This window comes from Vigna unguiculata, chromosome 10, assembly GCF_037176805.1.
Source record: "Vigna unguiculata cultivar grain cowpea cultivar isolate G323 ecotype 2 chromosome 10, ASM3717680v1, whole genome shotgun sequence".
In the NCBI taxonomy this organism is placed as follows: Eukaryota; Viridiplantae; Streptophyta; class Magnoliopsida; order Fabales; family Fabaceae; genus Vigna; species Vigna unguiculata.
In genome coordinates, this window is record NC_140801.1 from 12,114,434 (window position 1) to 12,137,535 (window position 23,102).

At 33.5% G+C, this 23,102-nt stretch overlaps 2 protein-coding genes and 1 non-coding gene across 3 annotated transcripts; all 3 read right to left on the reverse strand.

The window, feature by feature from the left end:
* Positions 1 to 788: 788 nt before the first annotated feature.
* Positions 789 to 2,144, reverse strand: LOC146882150 (uncharacterized). Its single transcript, XM_085667604.1, has 2 exons — positions 1,910 to 2,144; positions 789 to 1,836 (listed from the first exon to the last, which is right to left on the reverse strand). The coding sequence occupies exon 2, from the start codon at positions 1,442 to 1,444 to the stop codon at positions 1,004 to 1,006; it is 441 nt and encodes a 146-aa protein (XP_085523730.1). The 5' UTR covers positions 1,445 to 1,836; positions 1,910 to 2,144; the 3' UTR covers positions 789 to 1,003.
* Positions 2,145 to 6,162: 4,018 nt separating this feature from the next.
* Positions 6,163 to 9,482, reverse strand: LOC114165919 (Thioredoxin superfamily protein). The gene is made up of 4 exons (XM_028050545.2): positions 9,174 to 9,482; positions 8,536 to 8,679; positions 8,239 to 8,444; positions 6,163 to 6,484 (listed from the first exon to the last, which is right to left on the reverse strand). The coding sequence occupies exons 1-4, from the start codon at positions 9,407 to 9,409 to the stop codon at positions 6,336 to 6,338; spliced, it is 735 nt and encodes a 244-aa protein (XP_027906346.1). The 5' UTR covers positions 9,410 to 9,482; the 3' UTR covers positions 6,163 to 6,335.
* A 3,457-nt stretch (positions 9,483 to 12,939) lies between these two features.
* TRNAN-GUU (transfer RNA asparagine (anticodon GUU)) lies at positions 12,940 to 13,013 on the reverse strand. Its single transcript has one exon. It is a non-coding gene; the product is annotated as a tRNA-Asn (tRNA).
* Between the last annotated feature and the right edge of the window lie 10,089 nt (positions 13,014 to 23,102).

Genomic DNA, 23,102 nt, shown 5'->3' on the forward strand with positions numbered 1-23,102 from the left:
AGCAATAAATGCGAGGAGCTAAGATGTGGAAAGGTACTAGCTCAAGTGGTTGAGAGTACTTTATTGTGTGTGAGGACTTGGGTTCGAGTCCTATGTGTGTCACTTGGATGTTATTTAAATTATGTGTTTTTGTGTGCTTATATATTGAACTCGTTTGGATGATGATAACTCCTTAAAATTGTGGGAGTCATCATGAAATATGTGTTGGTTGAGCGGTTATGTATTTAAATTGTTAATTGGTTGGTTGTGGGTTCAATCCTTGCTAAGAACAAAACTAATTTTCTTTTTGGCACCGATCCAAGCGATCTAATTAACCCAACGGGTATATAAGTGACACGAGCTGTCTAAGGCGATCGAGGTACTACACCTACGATCTAAACAATTAAAATTGAACGCGCAAACGAGGGTCAACTGTTCGGGTCAAATAAACGAAAACATCGCAAGAAACGAGTCGAAAATCGCGGGCCGATCGCCCGACTAAGTCTTCCTTAAGCGCAGCTGACCGATGAAAACAACATGGTTAGATGTGAAATGGCCGACCGCCCGCGAGAAGCAATAAAAGAAAATGGCCGATCGCCCGCGAGAAGCAATAAAAGAAAATGGCCGATCGCCCGCGAGAAGCAATAGAAGAAAATGGTCGATCGCCCGCGAGAAGCAATAAAGGAAAATGGACGATCGCCAATACCAACAACGAAAGAAAAGCAAACCAACGAGATAAGGAGAAAAAGGCGCTTAACATTTACATATAAGTGTTCATCAAAAAATGGCCTAATAACCGATCGAACGCGATCGACCAAGCAGCCGATCGAATGCGATCGGTTATGTCAAAATATACAAACATTAAAAATTAATTGTCAGCAGGAGGATCATTCACCTCGTCTAGCCGGTCGAAGACCCTCTCCAGTTTCCCATCGACCACCCCTAAGTGTACATCAAACCGGTCGGGGGAGCACTGATAGTAGAAGACGGCATGATCGACAGCATTCTGGAAGCCCGTCTCATACTAAGCGAAAACTTGCTCATCGGCCACCCACAGCTCGGCCTGATATTCCTTGGCCTTCTTTTGCCAATCTGCGACTGATCCGGAAACGGCCAGATGCTCCAGCGTCAAATTGTCGAAGCGCCGTTGAAGCTTGCGAAGTTCCTCGGTTGCCTCTGTGGCCTTCGTCTGCTCCTCCCTTGCCCGATCATCGACAACTTTAAGCAGACCGGCGCACTTGGCGTGTTCAGCCTTTAGGCCATTCAGCCGGTCGAACTGGGTCTTCAAGTCCGACGCGGAGGCCTTCCCCTCTCGGAGCTCTGTCTTTGCGGCTACAAGCTCCTGCTCCAAGCTCTTCATCCTGCTGCAATCGGGGCGTGGAAACTTAGTGTAAATCGCAGCAAGCTTGAAGGTCAACTCCCCGGCCATACGAAGGGCCTCCTCTTCAGACACGTCCTTGAGCATGTCCTTCACGCGAGGTCCCAATTGGAAGGAGACCTCCTCGTCGAGTCGAACGTCGCTGTCGAGGAAAGCATTAGCCAGCGACCCGGAAGCCTCGCCCTTCTTGCTTTTCTTGGACGACCGGCCGGTGGGGGAGTCATCCCGGCTGGACTTTTTCCCTTTGTCTGCCGCAGCACCAGCAGCACCGGAGCTGGGAGGCTTCACGACAAAACGGGGTCTTGTAACGACACCCGAGGCACCGGTCGGAGCGGTGTTGGTAGGAGTAGGAACGGTAGAAGGGGCTGCGGGGACGCTCTGTAGGGGCACAAACTCCTCAGCAGCATCCTCTTCCCTTCGTCAAGTCTTAGCGCGAGCCAAGAACTCAGCGTTCGAAACGGTCGTCCGGGCCATGATATCTACGAAGCAGGAAACAAAACATATAAGTTAATTACAACCACCAGGACGATCGAGAAGATCAGAACAACTAACCATAAACCGCCCTCGGCAAATCCGGGGAGCAGAGGCATTGGATCAGAGGTCGCGGGGGGATCTTGTCGGGCAAGGTCTTGAGGACGGCCAGGTCGGCCCGCTCGGAGGGAGACAAGCGGTCTTCAGCCCATGGATCGGTAGGTGGGGGAAAAGCCATCCAGTATAAGGGGAACTTCGGCCGACCTTCCTCATCGAAAATGAACTTCCTTCCTCGATCGGGAATCGCGACCTTAAAAAAGCCGGTCTTGAAACCTTTGTAGGAGGCGAGGTAAAGGGTGAACAAACTCTTATTCGCCCCAAGAAAAGAGACCCAGCCTTTCGACGTCGTCGGTCGAGTCTTGTAGAAGTGTAGAAACAGGGGCATGGTCGCTGTCAGACCGGCCGCTAGGCATAGAACATCGAACGCCTGCATCGACGCCCAGGCGTTCGGATGTATCTGGGTCGGCGCACATTGGATCTGACGAAGAACGTCATTTGCCAGTCGGCGAACGACACAGTCAAACCCAAATCGTGGAAGAGACAAGCGTACACGTAGAAGAACTCTAGCTTCGCCGCCCCCTTTCCGTGGCAGACCCTCTCATTGCTAGCGCACACCTTGACCCGAAGAAATCCATCTTCCACCTCATCGCCAAAAATCTTGGTTCGCTCGACCAGATCCCCCAAGTCATTGCCCCATCGGAACCTTGTTGTATGCGTACGCGGGTCATAAGGGGCCCAATCGTATCCCTGTATCTCAGGCAGGTTAGCCTACTCCCCCTCATCGCGAACGTCGATACTTATGACGTCCCCACTCTCTTCCGAAGCAACGACCTGCTCCGCCGCCTCGGCGACCGGCTGCTCGGCTTCTGGGCTGCCGCTGAGAAGGATGGGAGAATCCGTTGAACTTGATACTCCCCCGAATGAAGTCCCCGCATCAGAAGAGCTGAATAAAGCGGAGATCGACCCCACCCGACAAACCATCTGAACTCGATGCACTGGAAGACATTTTTTTTTTTACCTGCAAATATAAGAAACCGATCGGAGGCTCGGGTAGAAAGAGAGAGGAAAACGTGAAAATAACAACAGCCACACATACCTATTTATATGAGGACCCAGCGACACGACAATTGAGGTTTATTATTTGTTTATTTTGTAGGAATCAATGGGAGAAAGTGAGTTTGTTGATCAAAACACTAATTAAAGAATTTCCATTGTGTTGAACGTTATTTTATATTTACTTTTACAATTGTATCAACTTGAGTTTATTTGAACTTTATTTAAAATTATGGCAGTGATGTATTTTATTTTATTTTATATGAATTTATGATTAAATATTTATTTTTTAAATAATTTTGCACATACCCGCAGGTACCCATGAATACCCGTGGATATGAAAAAAACAGGCAGGTATCCGCATAATGGATACCCGACGAATATGGGTACGGGTACGGAACAGATATTTATCTAGCGAATAAGGTACGAGAGAGCTACTACTTATATCCTACCCGTTCTATTGACATCTCTATGTATGTATTTAAATAGAATAGATGATTGTGGAGAGTCACACCTTAGGAAAAGCATCGGAAAAAGTGAGAAAGAGAATAAAAAACATAAAAGAATCAATGTGCTTGACTTTAATATGGACTTACTTAGCATTCTAGATCTTAAAAAAAATAAAAAATTGTTCTTTTAACGGTTTAAGTGGTAGTGTGTTTAGTATCACTACTTGTACTGTATGTCCCATCGGTCAATCGGCCAAAGCCAATCCTCAGGCCCATCGGACAAGGTTGGAAAAACTCGTATATAAAACACCATCGGTCGAACGGCCGAGTAAATAAATTGTGTAGGACCATCGGTCAATCGGTTCTACAAACAAACCACATAGCATCGTTGAGAGACCATCGGTCGAACGACCTGTTGAGCAAATTGTAGGACCATCAGTCAAACGGTTATACACATAAGTCACTGTATCGCCAGAAGCAATCGGTCGATCGGCCACGCACGAACAGCACCAAAACCTAATAAAGAACAATCAGTTGATCAACCATCGGGTCGATCGGTCGATCAATCTCTTTAGATTCGCGTAGCCCTTTACATGCGTCCGTCAATCGATCAGCCATACACGAATCGTTCACTTGTTAAAAACGGGGTATAACTAACCCAGTCAAGCGGTGATCGGTCGTACGGTCAAACAACCAGTCAATCGGGTTAATTAACGTTAAACGAGTCAATAATCTTAATTAAAGGATCATTGGGCCGGGATTAAGGAACCCTAATCATAGGCCCACACCGAAAACTATAAATAGGGCGCAAAGGTAGGTTGGTGGGGATCTTAAATTCGCATTTATTATAGCAGTTACACTGATACACCGATCGGTTCTTTACTGACTTAAGCATCGGAGCCCTTTAGACAGGTACCCCGATCGTCATCCCAACCGATCGAGCTAAGGAGTGGATTTTCTTGGAGGTTATTGTGGCCGTGGGAAGTGGAGTAAGCTTGAAGAGGTTCTTTAGTAGGTTCTTGGTCCCTACCCCCGAAACACTTCTCATAAGTTAATTAATGGCTAATGAACAAATAAGAGAAACCATTCTCATTAATATACTTCACGATAAATTAATTATATAAAGATTTTTTTCACCTTTTATAATTTTATATGTAAACTTAAATAAATTTTCAGCTCCTATAAATTCACAGCTTATTATTTTGGTTCCATACACTTATATTTTAATCCGTGAATAAATTTGAAATCAATCTTTTTATAGTTCTTAAAAAAACATGAATGAATTTAAATTTTAGTTAATAAAATATTTTTTGTTCATTTCCATTTCTCTAAAATATTTAATCTCTTTTTTAATTTCTAATATTCTTTTTAAGATAAATAAATATATTTAATGAAGTAATACTTAATATTTCATGTACCAACATCGTCTTCCAAATTATTGTTTTAAATTTTGAAAAAGTAATGAAAAAACAATTCAATGTCCAACACTAACCCAACATCAACAAAAAATAGATTTATAGTCAATATTGTTTTATCAACAAAAGCATTTAATGAAAATATCTTAGTCCGCAGCAGATAATTAATATTTGTGACACATTAAGGTGTTATATAATATTCGTTAATAAACGAATCTGATTATTATATTATTTGTATTTATAAATATTTATTTTTTGTAAAAAAGTAAAATTGAAATCTAATTTTTAATTTTTTAAGTTAAATTAAATTTAATTAAAATTAAATTAAATTTATATTTTATAATATTAAATTTAATTAAAATTAAAATTTAATTTATATATATTATTTTATTTAAATTTTATTTTAAAAATTTGTATACTATTTTTTTTAGATATTCATAGATATCTACGAATATTTGTGAATATTTTTTAAACGGATATCCAATGAATTTTTTGACTTCGAACTAATCAATTATCATCTCTTAATACAACTCCTATGTATTTCACAACCAAATAATCTAAAAATATAGATTAAATATATTTTTTAATTACAAACCGTATATTAAAATCATTTTTCATCTTAATTATTTATCTTCTTCTTTCTACAATTTATGAAAATAATGTAAAATATCCTCATTAATAAACATGAAAACTTATATTATAAACCAAAATAAAAATTTATTATTTATTAGAAAAGATATTTGCATAACTCTCAAGAATAAAATAGATATATAGTTTAGTTTAGCAAAAAAAAACATTTTTTTAAATAATTTAGACATAAAAAGTATATTTAACCCAAAAGGTTAAATATGTTTCTAATTATCAAGTTTCAATGAAAATTGAAATTAATTAGTCTCCCTTCAAAAGTTTAGACTAATTTAGTTTTCCTATGTAAAAATGCATAAATTTAATCATTTGAACCAAATTTTGTTAAATTTATTTGATGTTTCAAACACATTTTCTAACTAACATTGAAACAAAAATATATCAAACAATGTAAACAACTCAAATATTATTATAAAAAGCGTTTGAAATATCAATTAAGCTATCAATTTAATTAAAATGACTAAATTAACGTATTTCCAAAATTAAAAGACTAAATTGTGTCAAAATTTAAAAAAAGAATTAATTATAATTTTCAATTAAACTTAAATGACCAAAAATATATTTAATACTATATTTCTTATTCTTGCACATTATTTTGTTTTATATATCATTGTTTTCAAAGCCAAACTAATATCGAGGTTCTTATGTTTACTTGTACAGGTCTTTCATTCATTCAATCATTCATACGTTTACAAAAAGTAAATACACGTAGTACCTCACAAAATCATCTCATTACTAAAATAAAAATAGACTATACAACACACAGATAGTTAAACATTACCACTAGTGTTTTTCAGGCAAAATTTTAAAAGTGAGACCAAAAGAAAGTTGGAAACACAGCCCACCTCCAAAGAAAACAACACAACAAAGACAAAAAAAAAAATGTTAATCACTTGAGTAATCATCACCCTCTTCTTCATGATCAGCAACGACTTTCTCTATAAACTGTTTGCGGACTCCTTCGATTACTGCTTCATTTTTACTATGACCATCATTCAGAACAGGATTCGATTGGCACAACACTAATGCAACACCTGACATTCCACCATGCAAAGAGTTCAATGTGTTAACACTACCCAACTTTGAAGTAATGTAAGAAAGGTTAGAGAAGAATTGCCACCAGGGATGACCTCATCTATTCAAGGGGCACTAAATAAGGTAAAAACAACAAATCTAATCATGGGGCACTAAGTAAGGTAACAAAACCATTGTCTTCACCGCTAATCTTACAAATTAGTAGGGTAGTAAGTACATGGTAGCATGTATACTAATTTACATGTCATGTGGCAAGGAGACTATATATAGATGAGTCAAAAACAAACAAAATACAACAATGATGTTTGGTGGTCTATCTCTTTCTTCTTTTTAAATTTAATAGCTCCTTTAAATTAAAAGGAAAAATAAATACTTGAAAAAAATAAACATATAGTTGTTTGTTTTCTACTTTGCTTTATACATTTTTTATTAAAGAACCTTAGAGGAACAATACCACAAAAGCTAGCTGTTTTAGTCGGAAATGCATACTAGAATCCCTTTCATTTAGTGTGTGACTCTTACAAACCTAATATTTCATTTAAGGAGAAAGTTATTCGGTAAAAACAAAAATAACCTACTTAGTCAACCAAGTGGATTGACACAAAATTTGTCTACAAAGAATGAGGTGTGGAGTATGAGAAAATGGAGTGCTAATGATATTGGTATGAGTATCAAAAGTCAAGTTAAAGACTGATAGAGAAAACAAAGAGGCACAATTCAAAACATGGAAGAGAAATACCATTTGATGAAGACACAACCAGGGATAGGAACTATTCGAAGAACTACAGGACTTTAGGGATTCCAATGAATGAATAGAATCTGAAGAATTGTATTGATTTGAGGAAAGTTTACAAGAAGTGTTTGATTGAAAATCAGAATGCCTCAGCTCTCTTTAGAGCTTGCTTATTTATAGAAGCGCATTGTGCCAACTAACTAACAATGCAATAAAGAAAATCACAACAGAATTAAACTCATTGGCTACTACACTGTCCTTAAAGAGCACAACAATGACATAGAACAGAGAACAGAGTCTGAAACCAAGTCTACAACAATAACAGTGTAATGCAAGAGAACTGCGATAACTAGGAGAAAATTTGCTGTGCGGCGAGAGTCAAATGGTCAAGAAGTTTAGGTTTTCCAAATTGTTTCAGGAAAAGAAAACCAAAAAAAGAGATCAAGGTTGGATTCGAATTGGAGTCTTGCCAAAGAAACTCCGCATAAGCAGATCTTAAGCTCCTTTAAAGCAATAAGCTGCTTCAATTTTGAAGAATTTTTATGAAAAGAGTGTCAGCTCCTCCTTTTAAGGAGAAGGAAAGCCACATAACAGCTAACCAAACGCTACCTAAATGTAATAATGTTGTCAAAATGATGTAGACCAAAACAAAATCTGACTAATTAAGCAGATAGCTATCAGGATCAAGGTTATCAATGGCAGATGAAGGCCAACGTTTCACCATACAAAAAGACCATTGTGGTCCATGGTGCTGCCATAGTTGGCCTCTCTTCACAAATTGCATGTGGCATAGGGGTTGAAAAACACCTCATCATAGTCTTATGGCAACACTATAACAGTTATTTAACAAAATTGATGAGGATTGCATTCACACTGGAAGCAAAAACCTTTAAACTAGTTCTAGTATGTCATAAAAAATGCATCACTTATTGTTAGAAACTCCTCTGAAAGCTTGGCCTTTAATTCCATCAAAATGAAAGAACAAAAAATAACGAGGCTGGCATTCTTAGACATAAATACCTTCAGGAGTACATCTTCGCCCGAAACTATGCAGACCCACATAATTTCCTTTAACTGCCCCATTGTTGTAAACCAATAAAGTTGGAACATTTCGATCTGGATAGTTTGGGATACAATCTGTGGATATTATCTTAACAAATTTTGTTGCAGGATATTTTATCGCCAATTCTTCAATGCTTTGCATCAACAAGCCACATTCAGGAATCCTGTCAAAAACACATAAACAATCACCATAAAAAACAGGACCCTGAAAAGCTATAGATTATAGAATCAAAGAAATCCAAAATCAAATCATACCCATCCTTGTAAAGGATGACAACCACCCAAACATCAGATGGAGCCTGTGACACCTCTCGAACAAAATCAGATCCTGAAATAGGAATCACAGATCCAAACCTCAGTACTTTAGCTGCCTCTTGCATCTCAGCCAACCTCTTCTTCCTATCACAGCAAAATGATTCAATTAAGAACAAGTAGAAAAAACACATACACGCAAGCAAACCAAATTTTGCTTTCTCATAATCTGATTTATTCCTACTTTTCAAGTAAGTTCAGCACAAAAAAAGCCATTAACAAGAGCGAAAATAGGCTCTTAAGCTTTAATTCTCTACAAAATGTTAAATCCAGAAAACAACATTTAGCATTCGATAACAGAAAAGATGCAACAAAAGGGTAAATAAACAGACTCCTAAGCATTAATTTGCTATAAAATATCAAATCCACAACATTTCCCAACCAAGTTGTACTCATCAAAAAATAGAATAACCAAACAAATACAAGTCTCATACAGTTGTTTTCTAGTAACCAAAGCAAAGAACCCCATCAACAAATTCATGAAAAGCTTCAAATTTTCTTCAATCTCGACCACCTTGGAGAAAAAGAAAACCCACCCACGAAAGAAAAACCTTGAAAAAAACAAAAAGGTGAAGTAGAACCTATATTCTTGGAGGAATCGATCATCGTCGAGGTCGTCTTCGAGGTCTTCGAGTTCTTCGGAGGTTTTGGAATCGATCCAGGTTTTGTCTTTGGGTTGATCATCAGAGGAAGGGGTGAACGGTGGGGGCTTGAAAGCGGGTGGCTTTTCGGGCAAATTTCCGAGCTTTCTCTGGATATCGTCCCATTGAGTAGAGGCTCCTTCTACGTCCTTGTACACGAAATGGTAATCGCCCATTCTTCTATCTTCTCTTTCAATCTGGACTTTGATTACAGAACCATTTGGGTGCCTCGATGTCTTTCTTTTAAATCATGCCCTGTGAAATGTTTATTTAAACCTTTCAGAATTAATTTCTAGATTATTAGGGTGAATTTAATTTTTATTGGGAGGTTGTTTATTTAAACGATAATCTATGACCATATCAGAATTGGATTTGGTAATTGTTTTTATGGTGTAAATAATTTGTTATCCTTGTATTTTGTTTTTTACATATATCTTTCTTTCTTTTAGTCTTTGAAATATGTAGTGTTTAAAATTAAAAGTATTTTTATTTTAATTGGAATAATTGATAAAAATTAAAATGTTTTACAAATGTTTATATATATATATATATAATATAATATAAAATTAGAATTATCTCTGTTATATAATTATAACATTACAAAAATTTATTAAAATAATAATATTTTTATGATTATTTATTTTTAGGTTAAAATACATTTTTTTTATCAAATTTTCGTCCAACTTTGTCAAATCAGTCATAATTTTATTTTTGTGTTCAAATACGTCTTAATTTTCGTTAATTTTGTTCAATTTTGTCTCTTTTGCTAACACTGTTTAAATCACTAACAGTCATCACGACGTGTCACTTCATGATTTTTTTTTTTAAATGTCCACATGTCAACCCAGCCGTATACCATATGTCAGAATTAATGTTTTATATTCAATTTGGTTCCTATGGCCGTTAATTTTGTTCAATTTAGTGCCGATTTTTTTTAACATGAATTAATTTTACCTTTCTCTAAGTTGAGACTAAATTTAATTTTTATATTAAAATTCGCATTTTTTATTAAATATATTAAAATTCATATTATTATAATTTTATATAAAAAATAAATTTGGTCCAAATTTCGAGAGAGACAAAATTGCTCAAATTTTAAACAAAATTGAGACTAAATTGAACAAAAATAACAAATATAGGGACTAAATTAAATATAAAACATTGACTCTGACATGTGACACACGGTTGAGTTGATACGTGAACATTTAAAAAAATAAAAAAAAAAATTACAAAATTACAAAAATCAGAAAAACCACAAAGTGACATGTGGCAATAATTATTTATTATCATCAATAACTTAAATGATGTTAGAAAAAGAGACCAAATTGAACAAAATTGACGAAAATTGGGACAAATTTGAGCATAAAACAAAATTTAACAAAACTAGAACTGATTTAACAAAATTTGACGTGAGACGAAAAATATATTTTAACTTTATATTTATATGCAACTTCAACTTTGATGAACAAATTCTTTATAAAACACATTTTGAGACTTGTTTTCATAAAACTTTTTTTCTAGAACTGAAAGATGAGCAGTTTCAAAATCAATCTCTCTTTATTTGAAAGAGTTGCTTTTATCAAATTACTGAGGTTACAATTTTTTTCACTAGTCAAGGATTGACACAACAAAAGTATGTCTTAGTGTGGATATACGTGTAGGGCCTTCCTGCATTTGATGGGAAAAATTCTCGAAACTCGATTAAGGTATTTTTCCTTAATTTTTGTCTACTTATCTAGTATACATGTTTTAGCCAAAATAGATCCAATAATTTTTTGTTGTGCGCATTATGAATGCAATTTATAACCTTCAAGGCCCTCCTTCTAACACTAAGGATAACAATGAGTCGGGTCAGGCATGGATAATGCCTACCCAATACTTGATCCGCAACAAAAAAAAATAACTTGTTATTTATCCTATTATCCGCCGAATACCCATTTATAAAATATCTGCGGGTCTTTTAAAATCTGCGGATATTTAAAAGAAATATTATTGATTTTCAAAATAAAATCTAAATAAAATTACAAAAAAATATAAAATATAATGTAAATTAAATTAAATATAAATTATATTTTAATTTTAATTAAATTTAACCTAATAAAATATAAATTAAATTTTAGTTTTAATTTTTCACAAGTAATGAATATCCACGGGTACGAGTAATATGATACCCATACTCAACCCGTTTATAAGTGGGTAATACATTATTTGTTATTCGTTACCCACAGGTACCTGTTTGAAGTATTTGCTTACTACCCGTAACGAATTTTATCCGCGAATATTTGTGGGATCGAATATTTTTGTCATCCTTATCTAGCACCATGGGTGACTCATGTAGTTCCCCTCCATCCGAACTGGACAATAATATTAAATAAATATAAATATTCTCATAATATCATGCATACGCATATATTGTTCTCGTAATAAATATCATATCATAATTAATATAAATATGAGCACAATATGCCACAAATCTCATTAAACGTGATAATTGACGCACATATGAAAATAATAAATCAAATAACAAAAATTTCGCCAATTAATTTTATTTGACAATCAATTGATACCTTTTTTTGTCCTCTTTTGCCTATAAATTCTAGGCATTCCCATATGAAGTACTTAATTTCTCTTACTCACATTATATATTCATATATTTTATATTCTTATTGACTTGAGTATCGACGAATCTTTTCCAAATGACCCTCTCTCTTATTCGATCTATGATCAATCTTTTCATGTCATCTTGAAAAACCTACACCTTTTTTTTTTTTTCAGTAATAACATGTTATAGATTATGAGCAATGCTCTAAATTACGGGCAATGTTGATGGTTAATTTGATATTACATTAAAATTATATAAGGATGTTAAATTTTTTTTTAAGGTCATCAAATGTGATCTTCATTTAAAGCTCTTCACACAGCTTCCTAAACAATGACTCAAGATTAAGAGTTTGCACTATAATGAAATATTCTATCTTTTTTTTTTTCTCTAGATCACTAGATAGTTTTCTCCAAGAAACATCCAATGCAAAACGATGAAAAATAAATACTCTTTCAAAAGCTCTAAAGGTCAAAGAACCATCATGCATTCCATTGAGGATGAGCTATCATTTGTCAAGAAAATCCACAACGTGATCTACTAAATAAAAATTGAATTCACATTTTTCTCCATAATTTTGTATTCTTTTAAACATAGACAAAGATGTGAATTCTTGGATAATCTTACACTCAACAATAATTATTTAGTAGGTGTAGTTGTTATTTCCTTAATATAATTTTATTTTTTATAAGGAAGATTTTAACCTATTATTTATAGGTATAGTAAGCTGTCGGATTAAATATCTATTTAGCTCAATTAATCTGTCTCCCACAAAACACTGAAAACAAATTTATAACAGGCTTATTTAAAATTTAATACTCATCTTCACATCCATCAGATTTTCTGGGGTTTGAGTAGATTACTGGTAACCGTCACCCCCATTTTATATAATTTCAATGTACACATTACGTTATTAATTATGTTTTAATTTAAACATGAAAATACATTTTAAAAACAAAAGTTAAGTTTATATTACACTAAGATAATAATACTGTTATCCCTCATCGACCATAATATTAAATTTTCAATTATGCCAAAATAAAAGAAAAAAATGAAAAACAGAAAACCAAAACCAAAATAAATGTAAAGAAAAAAAATGCAAAAATTCGCTAGAAGGAGGGTTCGAACCTCCGACCTTGTGGTTAACAGCCACACGCTCTAACCAACTGAGCTATTCCAGCTTTTGATATTTATTGTTCAATAACTCATATATATTTTTAGAAGAAATATTCTGCATGACTGTGTGATGAGTAATCAAATCTAGACTAGAATCAATCATTAACCCCTTAATTTCTTTCAAATGGATATGACTGGATATTCAATAATATCAATTATGAAGTTAACTCTGAGCATTTTATGGGCAACAATCAAATTGATTGAAATGTGTTACTTGTGGGTGTTCTATATGAAACATGGCACGTACACAATTTGATAGTCAATGAAAACACTCATTAAAAACTCAAGTAGTTTTAAATAATACTAAGAAAATGCCTTAAATCTAGTCGAACCCATGGTTATCAAATTGAGACTTGAATTATGATTTGTTTTTTATTTTCTTAATTATGAATGGCATGGTATATAATAAATAAATGAAATATAATATTTTTAAAGAAAAACTAAGTAAAATATAATTATATTTAAATTTTAAATGCATTATATACCATCTCCGAGTTTACTTAACTAATCTTCTTCTTCTAATTAATTTGACAATCTTTTATAATTCATCTTCATGCTTGAATGCTTCTTCATGCTTGAATGCTTGTGTGGTCAAGTTAAAAAGACAAAAAGTGAGAATTGAATTATGTGTTAAATCTTTTTTATAGTTTTCACTGACAACCAAATGCAATCTTTTTTTTTTTTATACATGATCTATCAAAACTTTTTGTAGTCTTGGTTTATTAAAGTTATTTTTTATTGGCACGAATTCAATACAATGAAATGAAAGATAAAATAAATTAAGAAAAAGAAGGATTTACACTTAATATTTTTTTACTAGTTCATTTGTAACCTCGTATTACGTTCAGTTTTTGATCAACTTGATCAAGTTTTACTGAGTAGACTAATCTTGCAAAGATACAAATGAGTATTATTTCTACCTCAATCATTCTTAATTAAAACAACCTAATAATTATTTGGACATTTAACTACTTTTGGCTAAAAATCTAAGTATTGTTTGAATAACAACCACTCCTAGCTAAAACCTGAGTATTATTTGGATCCTATGTTAGCGAAAAACTCAATAGTCATATAATTTTAATTAAGTGTTTAACATAACAAAGTGTGGAACATGAAGAAGATGTATCTAATGCCTAATAGACAATGAACAAAGCATGAAAAAAATTGCAAGGGATTCATTTGACAATCAACAAAATACCAAACATATTCTTTCCACTTCATTCGATAAATTATTAGTGGTGATTAGACGATAAATTAAACAAATCTTAATCTAATATAAATATAAAGAATATTGTTGAATTTTAATTTTATATCGCAAGGAATGTCTTCTTCATTTGTCGACATGAAGATTTGTGCCAAATACAAATTTTATTCAAATATTTTTTGGGAAATGAGTTAAAGTTGCTTTGTCCACCAACTATCATGACACAAACATATTTCAACTCTAATTTAATTGTTTACTTAGTACGATGTGTGTTTTTACCATGATTTAGAGTAAGCAACCATGCAACCTAAGGAGATAAGTAATACCAATTATCAAGGGTATTGTGTGAAGAAGCCAAGAGCAATCAATGATGCATGAAGCACATTTAGTGGTCCACAACTATAAAGCTCGATAGAAGATAAAAGAAGAAGAAAAAGAGATATTAAAAATGGGTTCAGAACATCTCAATGTCCAGAAAAAGGATCGCAACAAATACTTTCTTCAAGTGATTGTATCAAGACACTCCTTGAAGAAGAAAACAAGTAGAATAGTCATTGTTTGCAAGTGTTGAAACTCTGTCAAAATTTTATGTGGACTAAAACTTTGTAAGAAGATTGTTTGTGTTCATTTAGCAAACAAGTAAAGAGAGCTTAACCTTATAAACATCAAAAGATGTTACCCCTCTTTAGTAACTGAAAACCATGACCGATTGATCTCAAAAACAATTTTCTTTATCTTTAGTTAAGAGTAGCTTATTGTTTATGTTTAGACCAGACGAAATACCCTATTAGAGATTTTCTTTTGATGCTAAAAAAAGGTTTAATCATACCTTTGGTCCCTATTTTCGTAGTGAAATCTCAATTTGGTCCCTCTATTTTTTTTCATCTCAATTTGGTCCCTATTTTGGAAATTTGATCTCAATGTAGTCCTTTCCGTTACTGGTACAGTAACAACATTAAATGGGGTGCCACGTCTAGGTCATAATGCTTTTACCAAACTAGAGTTAATCACAAGATTGTACGAAAAAATAGCCTTCCTGATGTGATCCCAAAAAGGCTTATAGATTGGGCCAACGCCTAGGCCCAAATCATGCTCAAGGCCCAATCCATGGCCCACATGCATCTCAATCCCAAAGCCCACCAAGAGGCCCAATAATAAAGGGCATGCTAAAAAAGATCCAATTGGGCTTTATCCAAGATGGCTCAAACCCACATGGGCTTCTCACACTCTTCATATGGGCCAAAGAAGATGTGAAGATTTGAAGAGGTGTATCAAAGAGCAGTAGAATAACAATAAGATTGGCCCATTGTTTAGGCCTTGTTTTCTAGAATAATAAATCAAACAATGTGTAGTTGAATTGATAAAATTGGGCTTGACTAAGCCTAATAGGATATCTGCCATGAGCTACCAAAGGTCCAAGGTGGACTAAGTAGAAGTTAACATTCCTTCTTACACCTCATGGATCCATTGCATCCAAGGGCTAGGAATGCTTCCTCATTTTTCAAGGCATCATCCAATGGCCATGAGCCTTGCTCCTTCTCCAAGCCATCTTCCACAACCAAGATTGAATGCCTTTTTCATCCAAGGGCTAAGAGTGCTTATGTGTATTTGCTTTCATATAAAAGCCTAAAGTTTAGGCTATTATAATCACTCTTGAAATTTTTAATAGAATGTTTGTGTTAAGATCACTCCACTCTTCTATTATTTTGAGAGCACCTAAGCTAGAGGTTTACAACATTTCCTTTAGCCACCTTCCACTAGTCTAGTTTCTAGTCTAGTTCTCCTTTCACCACTCTAAATTCCATTGCTACAAGAGCCTTAAACACTTGTCTCCATGCCATTTTCCACTGCCCAAAGAGTTCCTACCAGCCACCACACATTGGAGCTCCATCAAATTGGTATCAAGAGCCACTCATGCTTGGAGTCTCAAGTCAGGTTCTCGGTCTATTCTTGTGTTTTTCTGGCAATTTCCGTGTTGTTCATCCATTTTTCATTGTGTTCTTTCATTTTTTGTGTTCTTCTTCCATTTTCCTTAAGTTTTCTTCAAGTTTCCTTCAAATCAACCGAACATCTATGAATCTACATGAATTCTATGGATTCAAATTGTAGATCTCCATGATTTTTGGGTCACATTTGTTCTTAGGATTCCATTTTATTTTCCAACACTGTTTTTACATTTTGGCTGCTGTTTTCTTTCATTTGTTCGGTGATTCTTCTTTTTGTGTTTAATTTTCAGTTTATCATCTTTCCATGTTGTCTAGTCATGTGTAATTGCTTTGCTTGTCATCAATTCTTAGTTTAAACGGCTCCACTTTCATTTTGGAAGCTCAATCATGTTGCAACATCACACAATAAGCAATGATTATCTCAATGAAGCTTGTGGATGTTCATGCACATATTCAGTCCATTTGTTTGCATTTTCACCGATTGATTTGTTTTTTCTAGAGTCTTAGATGTTCTTATATGGTTCATACTTGAAGTTAGATCACTTTCAAGTTCATACAAATAGCCTTCCTAAAGTTAACACAAAGGCATGTCATGTTAGTTGTTGGCATGGAGAAACTTTAACACATCTTTCAAGAGATCGTAGATGTAGACATGAGCTTTACGTTATCTTATTGGTAGATGTGAGATGAAAAGATTCACTACAACATAGTAGAATAAGAATACTAAATATTTTCTATGGTACAACATTAGGCTAAGAATGTGTTCTTATAGTTTGAGTCAGACTTATCAAATGAAACAAAGACAACAAGATTTGTTACATTTGTCAAATAAAACACATACGTCTAATAAGATTTGTTATTTACAAAAATATTTCTTTATGACGAAGCACTTTGTGATTTATACTTTGTTTTAGAAATACTCAATCAAAGTTAATAAGAGCATGTTGGACTTTACCCTAATAGTTATCTTCCTTAACTTCTCCAATCATCTTTTCAATATCATTACCATTTGTTGTTATGGTAAATTTTTCCTTTTTATCATCCCTAGTATTTAAATTTCTTAAACCTATTACATAAACACAAAATTTGTAAGCATTATAGAATTTATGATTAACTTAATTTCACAAGTTTTTTAAAATTTAACCAAATATCACTCTTCCTTTTCTTACTTGGAGCTCCCTTTTAAAGAGTAAAGATTCATGTATATCCATCCATGAAACGTCATTTTGTAGGAAAGGATCCAATTTTTTGGTAATCCACTCATTATTCGATTCAATGTTAGATAAACATATAGGATCACAGGTATCCTTTTTCTCTTCTCTAACCTTTTGTCTCATGCCAAATTGAAGATTATTCCTAACAAACACAAAAGCATTAAATTTATTTTTCCTTAAGCGATTTTTTCTTTTAGTATGCACTTGATCAGATATGCACCCATTTATTTTGCACCCATTAGTACAACAAGTGACACTCAAAACCCTCACAACTTTCCTACAAAAGAGATGCAATTTCAAATAAAATGCAAACATAGATAAATGACATCTTGATTGTCATGTTTTTTATGAAATCATGAAGAATAATTAAATGTTTTACTAGGTTGTTTTTTATTTCCTATTTCTACTGTCGTATTTCTTCAAGAACATTCTTAGGCTTTCTTGACTCTATGAAATTGTTCATCAAGTTGAAATTTCATTCTTCTATTTGGGTTTGTTTTTTATATGGTGTCATAAAATCATATAAAACTTCACTATCTACATTGAAGTTTTTTGTTATTATAGAGTCAAATATATCCTGTAGAGACTCCAAAGCACTTCAAACACTATGAACCTTCAATTCTAAGGGTACTCGTCCTTCTTAAATCGGGTAGGGGTTGTATATGTAGAACACACTTTGATGCCCAAGTCAGCCAAGTGCTTTAGCAAGCAATAAATGTTATAATTAATGAAAATGTAATTAACATACCTCGCCACCATGATTAGTGTAGTGTCATCCTAGCCAAGTAGATAGGAGCTGGATACATGTCGGCTTAGTAGGCCGACATGAATTCGACCAAGGACAATTCTTGCCGAGTCTGAGGTAGCTTGGTCACATTTGGCTCTCTAAGAGCATTTTTGTTATAATAAAATCTAACAAAAGAAAAGATAAAAATAAGTAGTGAAGATCATTATTAATTTGTAATATCAAAAAGTACACTATTTTAGTTAGTTACTAAGGATTAAGGTAATATTAATTTACAACATTATTCTCCCTAGTTTCTTCTACTATAGAATCTAATAGTTCAAAATATTGTTTAACATCTTTGATCACATTACTAGTATCAATATATTTTAAGTAAATTGTTTCACTCGAAATATCTACCAAAAAGTTGGTAAGAGACTTCCCTTTTCCAATTGTCCAACCATCACACATCAAAGTACAACCACATTTCTCCCATTGAATTCAACCTTATATTTCTCCAAACTAGCTTTGATATTGTCAATTGTCTTTTTCAAATATAATACTCTAACTTCATGAAAATTAGGTGGCCTTAAATACTATCCATATTGAACAACATATTTTATCATTTGGACAAACAAAGAGCTTCTTACTGAACTAAATAGTAAAACATTGCGAGTGATTTGCAAATGTCTAGAATCACCAACTCTCTATCTTTAAACGTTATATTCATGCTTTTTTGATTTATAAGTTTTTATTTTCCCTTCTTGGTGAATTAATTCATTGCTCCTTTTTTATTACTATTTTGGATATCCATTTCTTCAACAATTTGATTCTTTTTCTATCTCGTAACAACTTAAAAAACTGGTATTTAATATCATCCAAAACAGAGGTACATGCAATGACATCTTCATTTGTTATAACAAAATGATGTTTCAATCTTGCAACATCACCCCCAACAAGTACGTGAACAATACTTGCAATTAAGTAAAAAACTACAAGAAGGAACACCCTCACAATAACTCTTTTCGAGACCTTAGATTGTCCAATCTTTAAAACCCCATTAGATGATCTAACTCCAATAGACTATCCAATAGTTTTGATGATGACAAAAATTATAAGTGCGTAACACATATAAAAAATAATGAATATAAAGCAACAATATGATTAAGCACAACAAAATATGTATTGAATGCACAAGTGTTTTTGTGAAGCAAAAACAAGTAAATATATTGTCAAAAAGCAATAAATAACACAAAATAAAAGTAAATAGATAAAACTTAATTCAAAACTTAAAAAAAAGAAAACTTTTTCTTCTCTCCCATTTTTGTTAACAACAAAGAAGGATCCTAGAAAAGGTCATCATTGTTGGAAGTAAGGTGGAGATTAAGGTGAAGGTTAAGGTGGTTAACCATTATAGGAAAAAAAGGATAATGAAGGGGTTAATTGCCTTAGAAGTTAAGCAAATGAGCTTTGAATCTGGGAAACAAAGTTGGAGGCAACTTGCTCAATCTTTTGAGCTTGACTTTCCATAGCCCTGAGCTGTTTGATAGTTGCATGACTTTCTTCATGTAAAGCATCTTGTATCATTTTTTGAACAATGTTCAGCATGGTAGATGGTCTGACAAGAGCATCTAATTGTTGATGTTGATCTTCTTGAGCTTGGACAAGCTTTGTTACATCTAATATTGCCCCAACATGTTGAAACACTAAGGTTTCATCCTCATTCCTTAGAGCATCTTCTTATTCTTTGTTTTTAACTTCATTGTTAGCTTTCTAAGTCTCTTCTTCAGCTCTTCAAGACTCTTCTTTTTGCTTATCAACTAACCTTTGAGATTTAGCATACCATTATAAGATGAAAGATAAGTATTCCATGTGCATTTCATTCTTCATACGCCTTCATGCTATGGTAGTCTCAACATCCTCTCCCAATGTAGGATTTATATTAAGAAAAGAATCCATTGTTAGATCATAATGACCAATGACTCCTCATGGAATGGATTGGACCATATTCCAAAAGACGAACTATGGTTTTAGCAAAAAAAAAAAATTCTAAAGTCATCTGGTGAGAACATGTTGATGGGCCATAAAAAATAGGTAGCCTAAAATGATTCTTCCTTTCTCAATATGAGAGTTCTCTTCATCATGATATAGGATGATGAAGTGATATATGAATCCCCCATCATTTTCTCGTGACATGTAACTACAACCTCTTCTTCATTTGAGGTTCTTGTAAATCCTTTCTTTTCATGAAAAAATAACTCCAATCACAATAGACAATCTTAGAGGTAGAGGCTTTGGATTTTCTAGGTGTTGGTGGAACAACTGCGTAAAATTTTCTATTTCAAAGCATACAACCTTGGCAAGATGGTGTCTAAGAATACTTTGTAGATGATATTGGAAGTGATCCTTATTAATAGTCATGAGGTAAGAGCCTTTTTAAGCAAACAACTTTTCCATATCAATTTTACATAGGTTTCATTGTCTATTGGTAGAAAATAATTTGATCTCATATTTGTTATTTATTATACATTGGTCTTTGTTAAACAAAACTCTACTACCATTGTTACATAATTGACTTATGCTTAATAAGTTATGTTTAAAACCTTCAACTAAAAGAAAGTTATTGATAGATATAAAAGGTTTCATATTTACTCAACCAATTCCAATGATCCTCCCCTATTAGTCTCCTCCAAATAAATGACCTTGCCTGCTCTCTTTATTTGGAGGTCTTAGAATATAAACATTTCTTGAGTCATATGTTGTAAGTAGCCATTATTCATGTACCATGGTAGGGGTTTTCTTTGTCAGGTTGAACATATCAGCAAAAGGAATTATTTTTTATTTAGGTACCCATGTTTGTTTGGATCCTTTATGGTTAGTTTTTCTTTGTGACTCTTTGCTCATGAAACCACTTGACGAAGTACCTATAAATGGTATATTAGAAAATATATGAGATTTTATTTCATTCTTTTTCTCATATCCTATTTGTTCCCTCCTAGAAGTAGGTCGTCGGTATAATACTGACAGGGGAGGTATAGAAGGTGTGGTTTTAGGGCCGACATCATTGATGGATTCCTTGAGGGTCTATAGGGGAGGTCGTTTTAAGACCGACCACCTAGATAAATTCTCATAATAAATCTGCGGAGTTACAAGCATAAGGCTGGTAGCATGAAATTTGGGAATATCAGAGGGAAGCATGGAAGAGAATCTGTGAAGAATCTAGAAGGATGTCTCCACAGAGACGAGGTCATTGCAAGAATCCAGAAGTATGTCTTCCTAAGATCGACGCCACTGAAGGTAGCTGATTGATGATTCAAGATTTGCAAGGATGTCACCCTAGGACCGACACCACTGAAGGTAGCTGGTTGATGATTCAAGATTTGTGAGGATGTCACCCTAAGACCGACCTCACTATAAGAAGTTGAAATTGAGAGGAGAATATTCGAGAATATAAAGGAAAATCTTGGAGGAAAATCTTGGAGGAAAATCTCATCTACATTTGATAAATATAAACTAAATTAGGAGATATTATAGTTGTTATTTACTAATTATCTTTTTATTAGATTATTTAAGAATATTTGATTGTGTATATCTACGAAAAGTGTACCCGACTTGCTTATAAATAAGAGTGTTACTCCCACGGTCAAGGGAGGGAATTATTTTAACCTAAGTGAGTCATTAGCTATGATTAAAATATTTCCTTCTTATTGTCTTCGGTCTAAGGTCATTCTATACCCTCTTTGATCGAAACACTATCTTTGTTTTCTTTAACACATAAATACATTAAGTGCACTTCATGCATGCATTAAATGTACTTCTCCTAGTCACACAACATCCCCATAGAGTTGACAAAGCAATTTGGTGAAACAAAAAAACTCACTAACATAAAATTGGATTATCACGTCGATGATTTACTTCTGATCAAAGGACATCATACATGAAAAATATGCGGTGGCATTTTTATAATTAATCAGTCAAAATTTGTGGTTGACCCTTTCCCATCAGACATAAATTTTGGTTTCTTTCATTATGTTTTCGATTCGTAGTTGGTAAGCCCTTTTGTTATGATACATTCATTCTCTTGCACTTATGCCTCTAACGTGTTACTTAGGTTAATCTAAAGAACATCAGAAAAAGAAATCTAAAAAGCATGAACATTATCAGAACATTATTTCGTTAATTTACATCTAACTCATTGGCACCAAACATAAATTTACATATGTTTTTTGAACAGACATAAATTTACATCTCTCGAATCTACACTTGACTTAGACCTGATGTAAAAAGCCAAAAGTGTCGAACATAAAATGTCTTTTCTATGTTAATGACTTTAGCATGATTTCCAAAGAGGTCATTGATTTGATGGAAGCTTCAAAGCATATCCTCTTGGGAAGTAAGGAGTAAACATTTCCTGCATCATACAATAAATGTATAGATATTCGTGAAGTATGATATCAGCTTATGACTATATGCAATCGTCTGAGAACGTAATTGTTTATCAAACATAGAAACAATTAATATTGCACAATGTTATCATTTGACAGATGAAACACTTACTTCTTTCATGATATATTATCTTTGACAAAGCTTCCATTATTCAAATGAAGTATTGTTTTATGCTTTATTTTTTAGCATTAAATCAAAATTATCGAGGTTGAACTTTTTCTTAGTACAAATAATATATAGTTTTAGTAAAAAAATACTAAGGTTAAAATAATAGTCATTTATATTCTCATAACATTAGTTTGTCTAGTAAAACTTAATGAGTTGATTTATAACTAGATATAGTTCATTGTTTATAGACAAACTAAAATTAAAAAAATTGTAGAATATGATATTTCATATAACAAAGTTCACTCTACTAGAAAAAACAAGAAATTGTCTATTGATTAGAAATTGTCAAAATTGTATCAATACACCTCTGACTTTTATATATATATATATATATATATATATATATATATTAATCTCATCTCACCTCACGAAAATAGAAAACCACCCACATA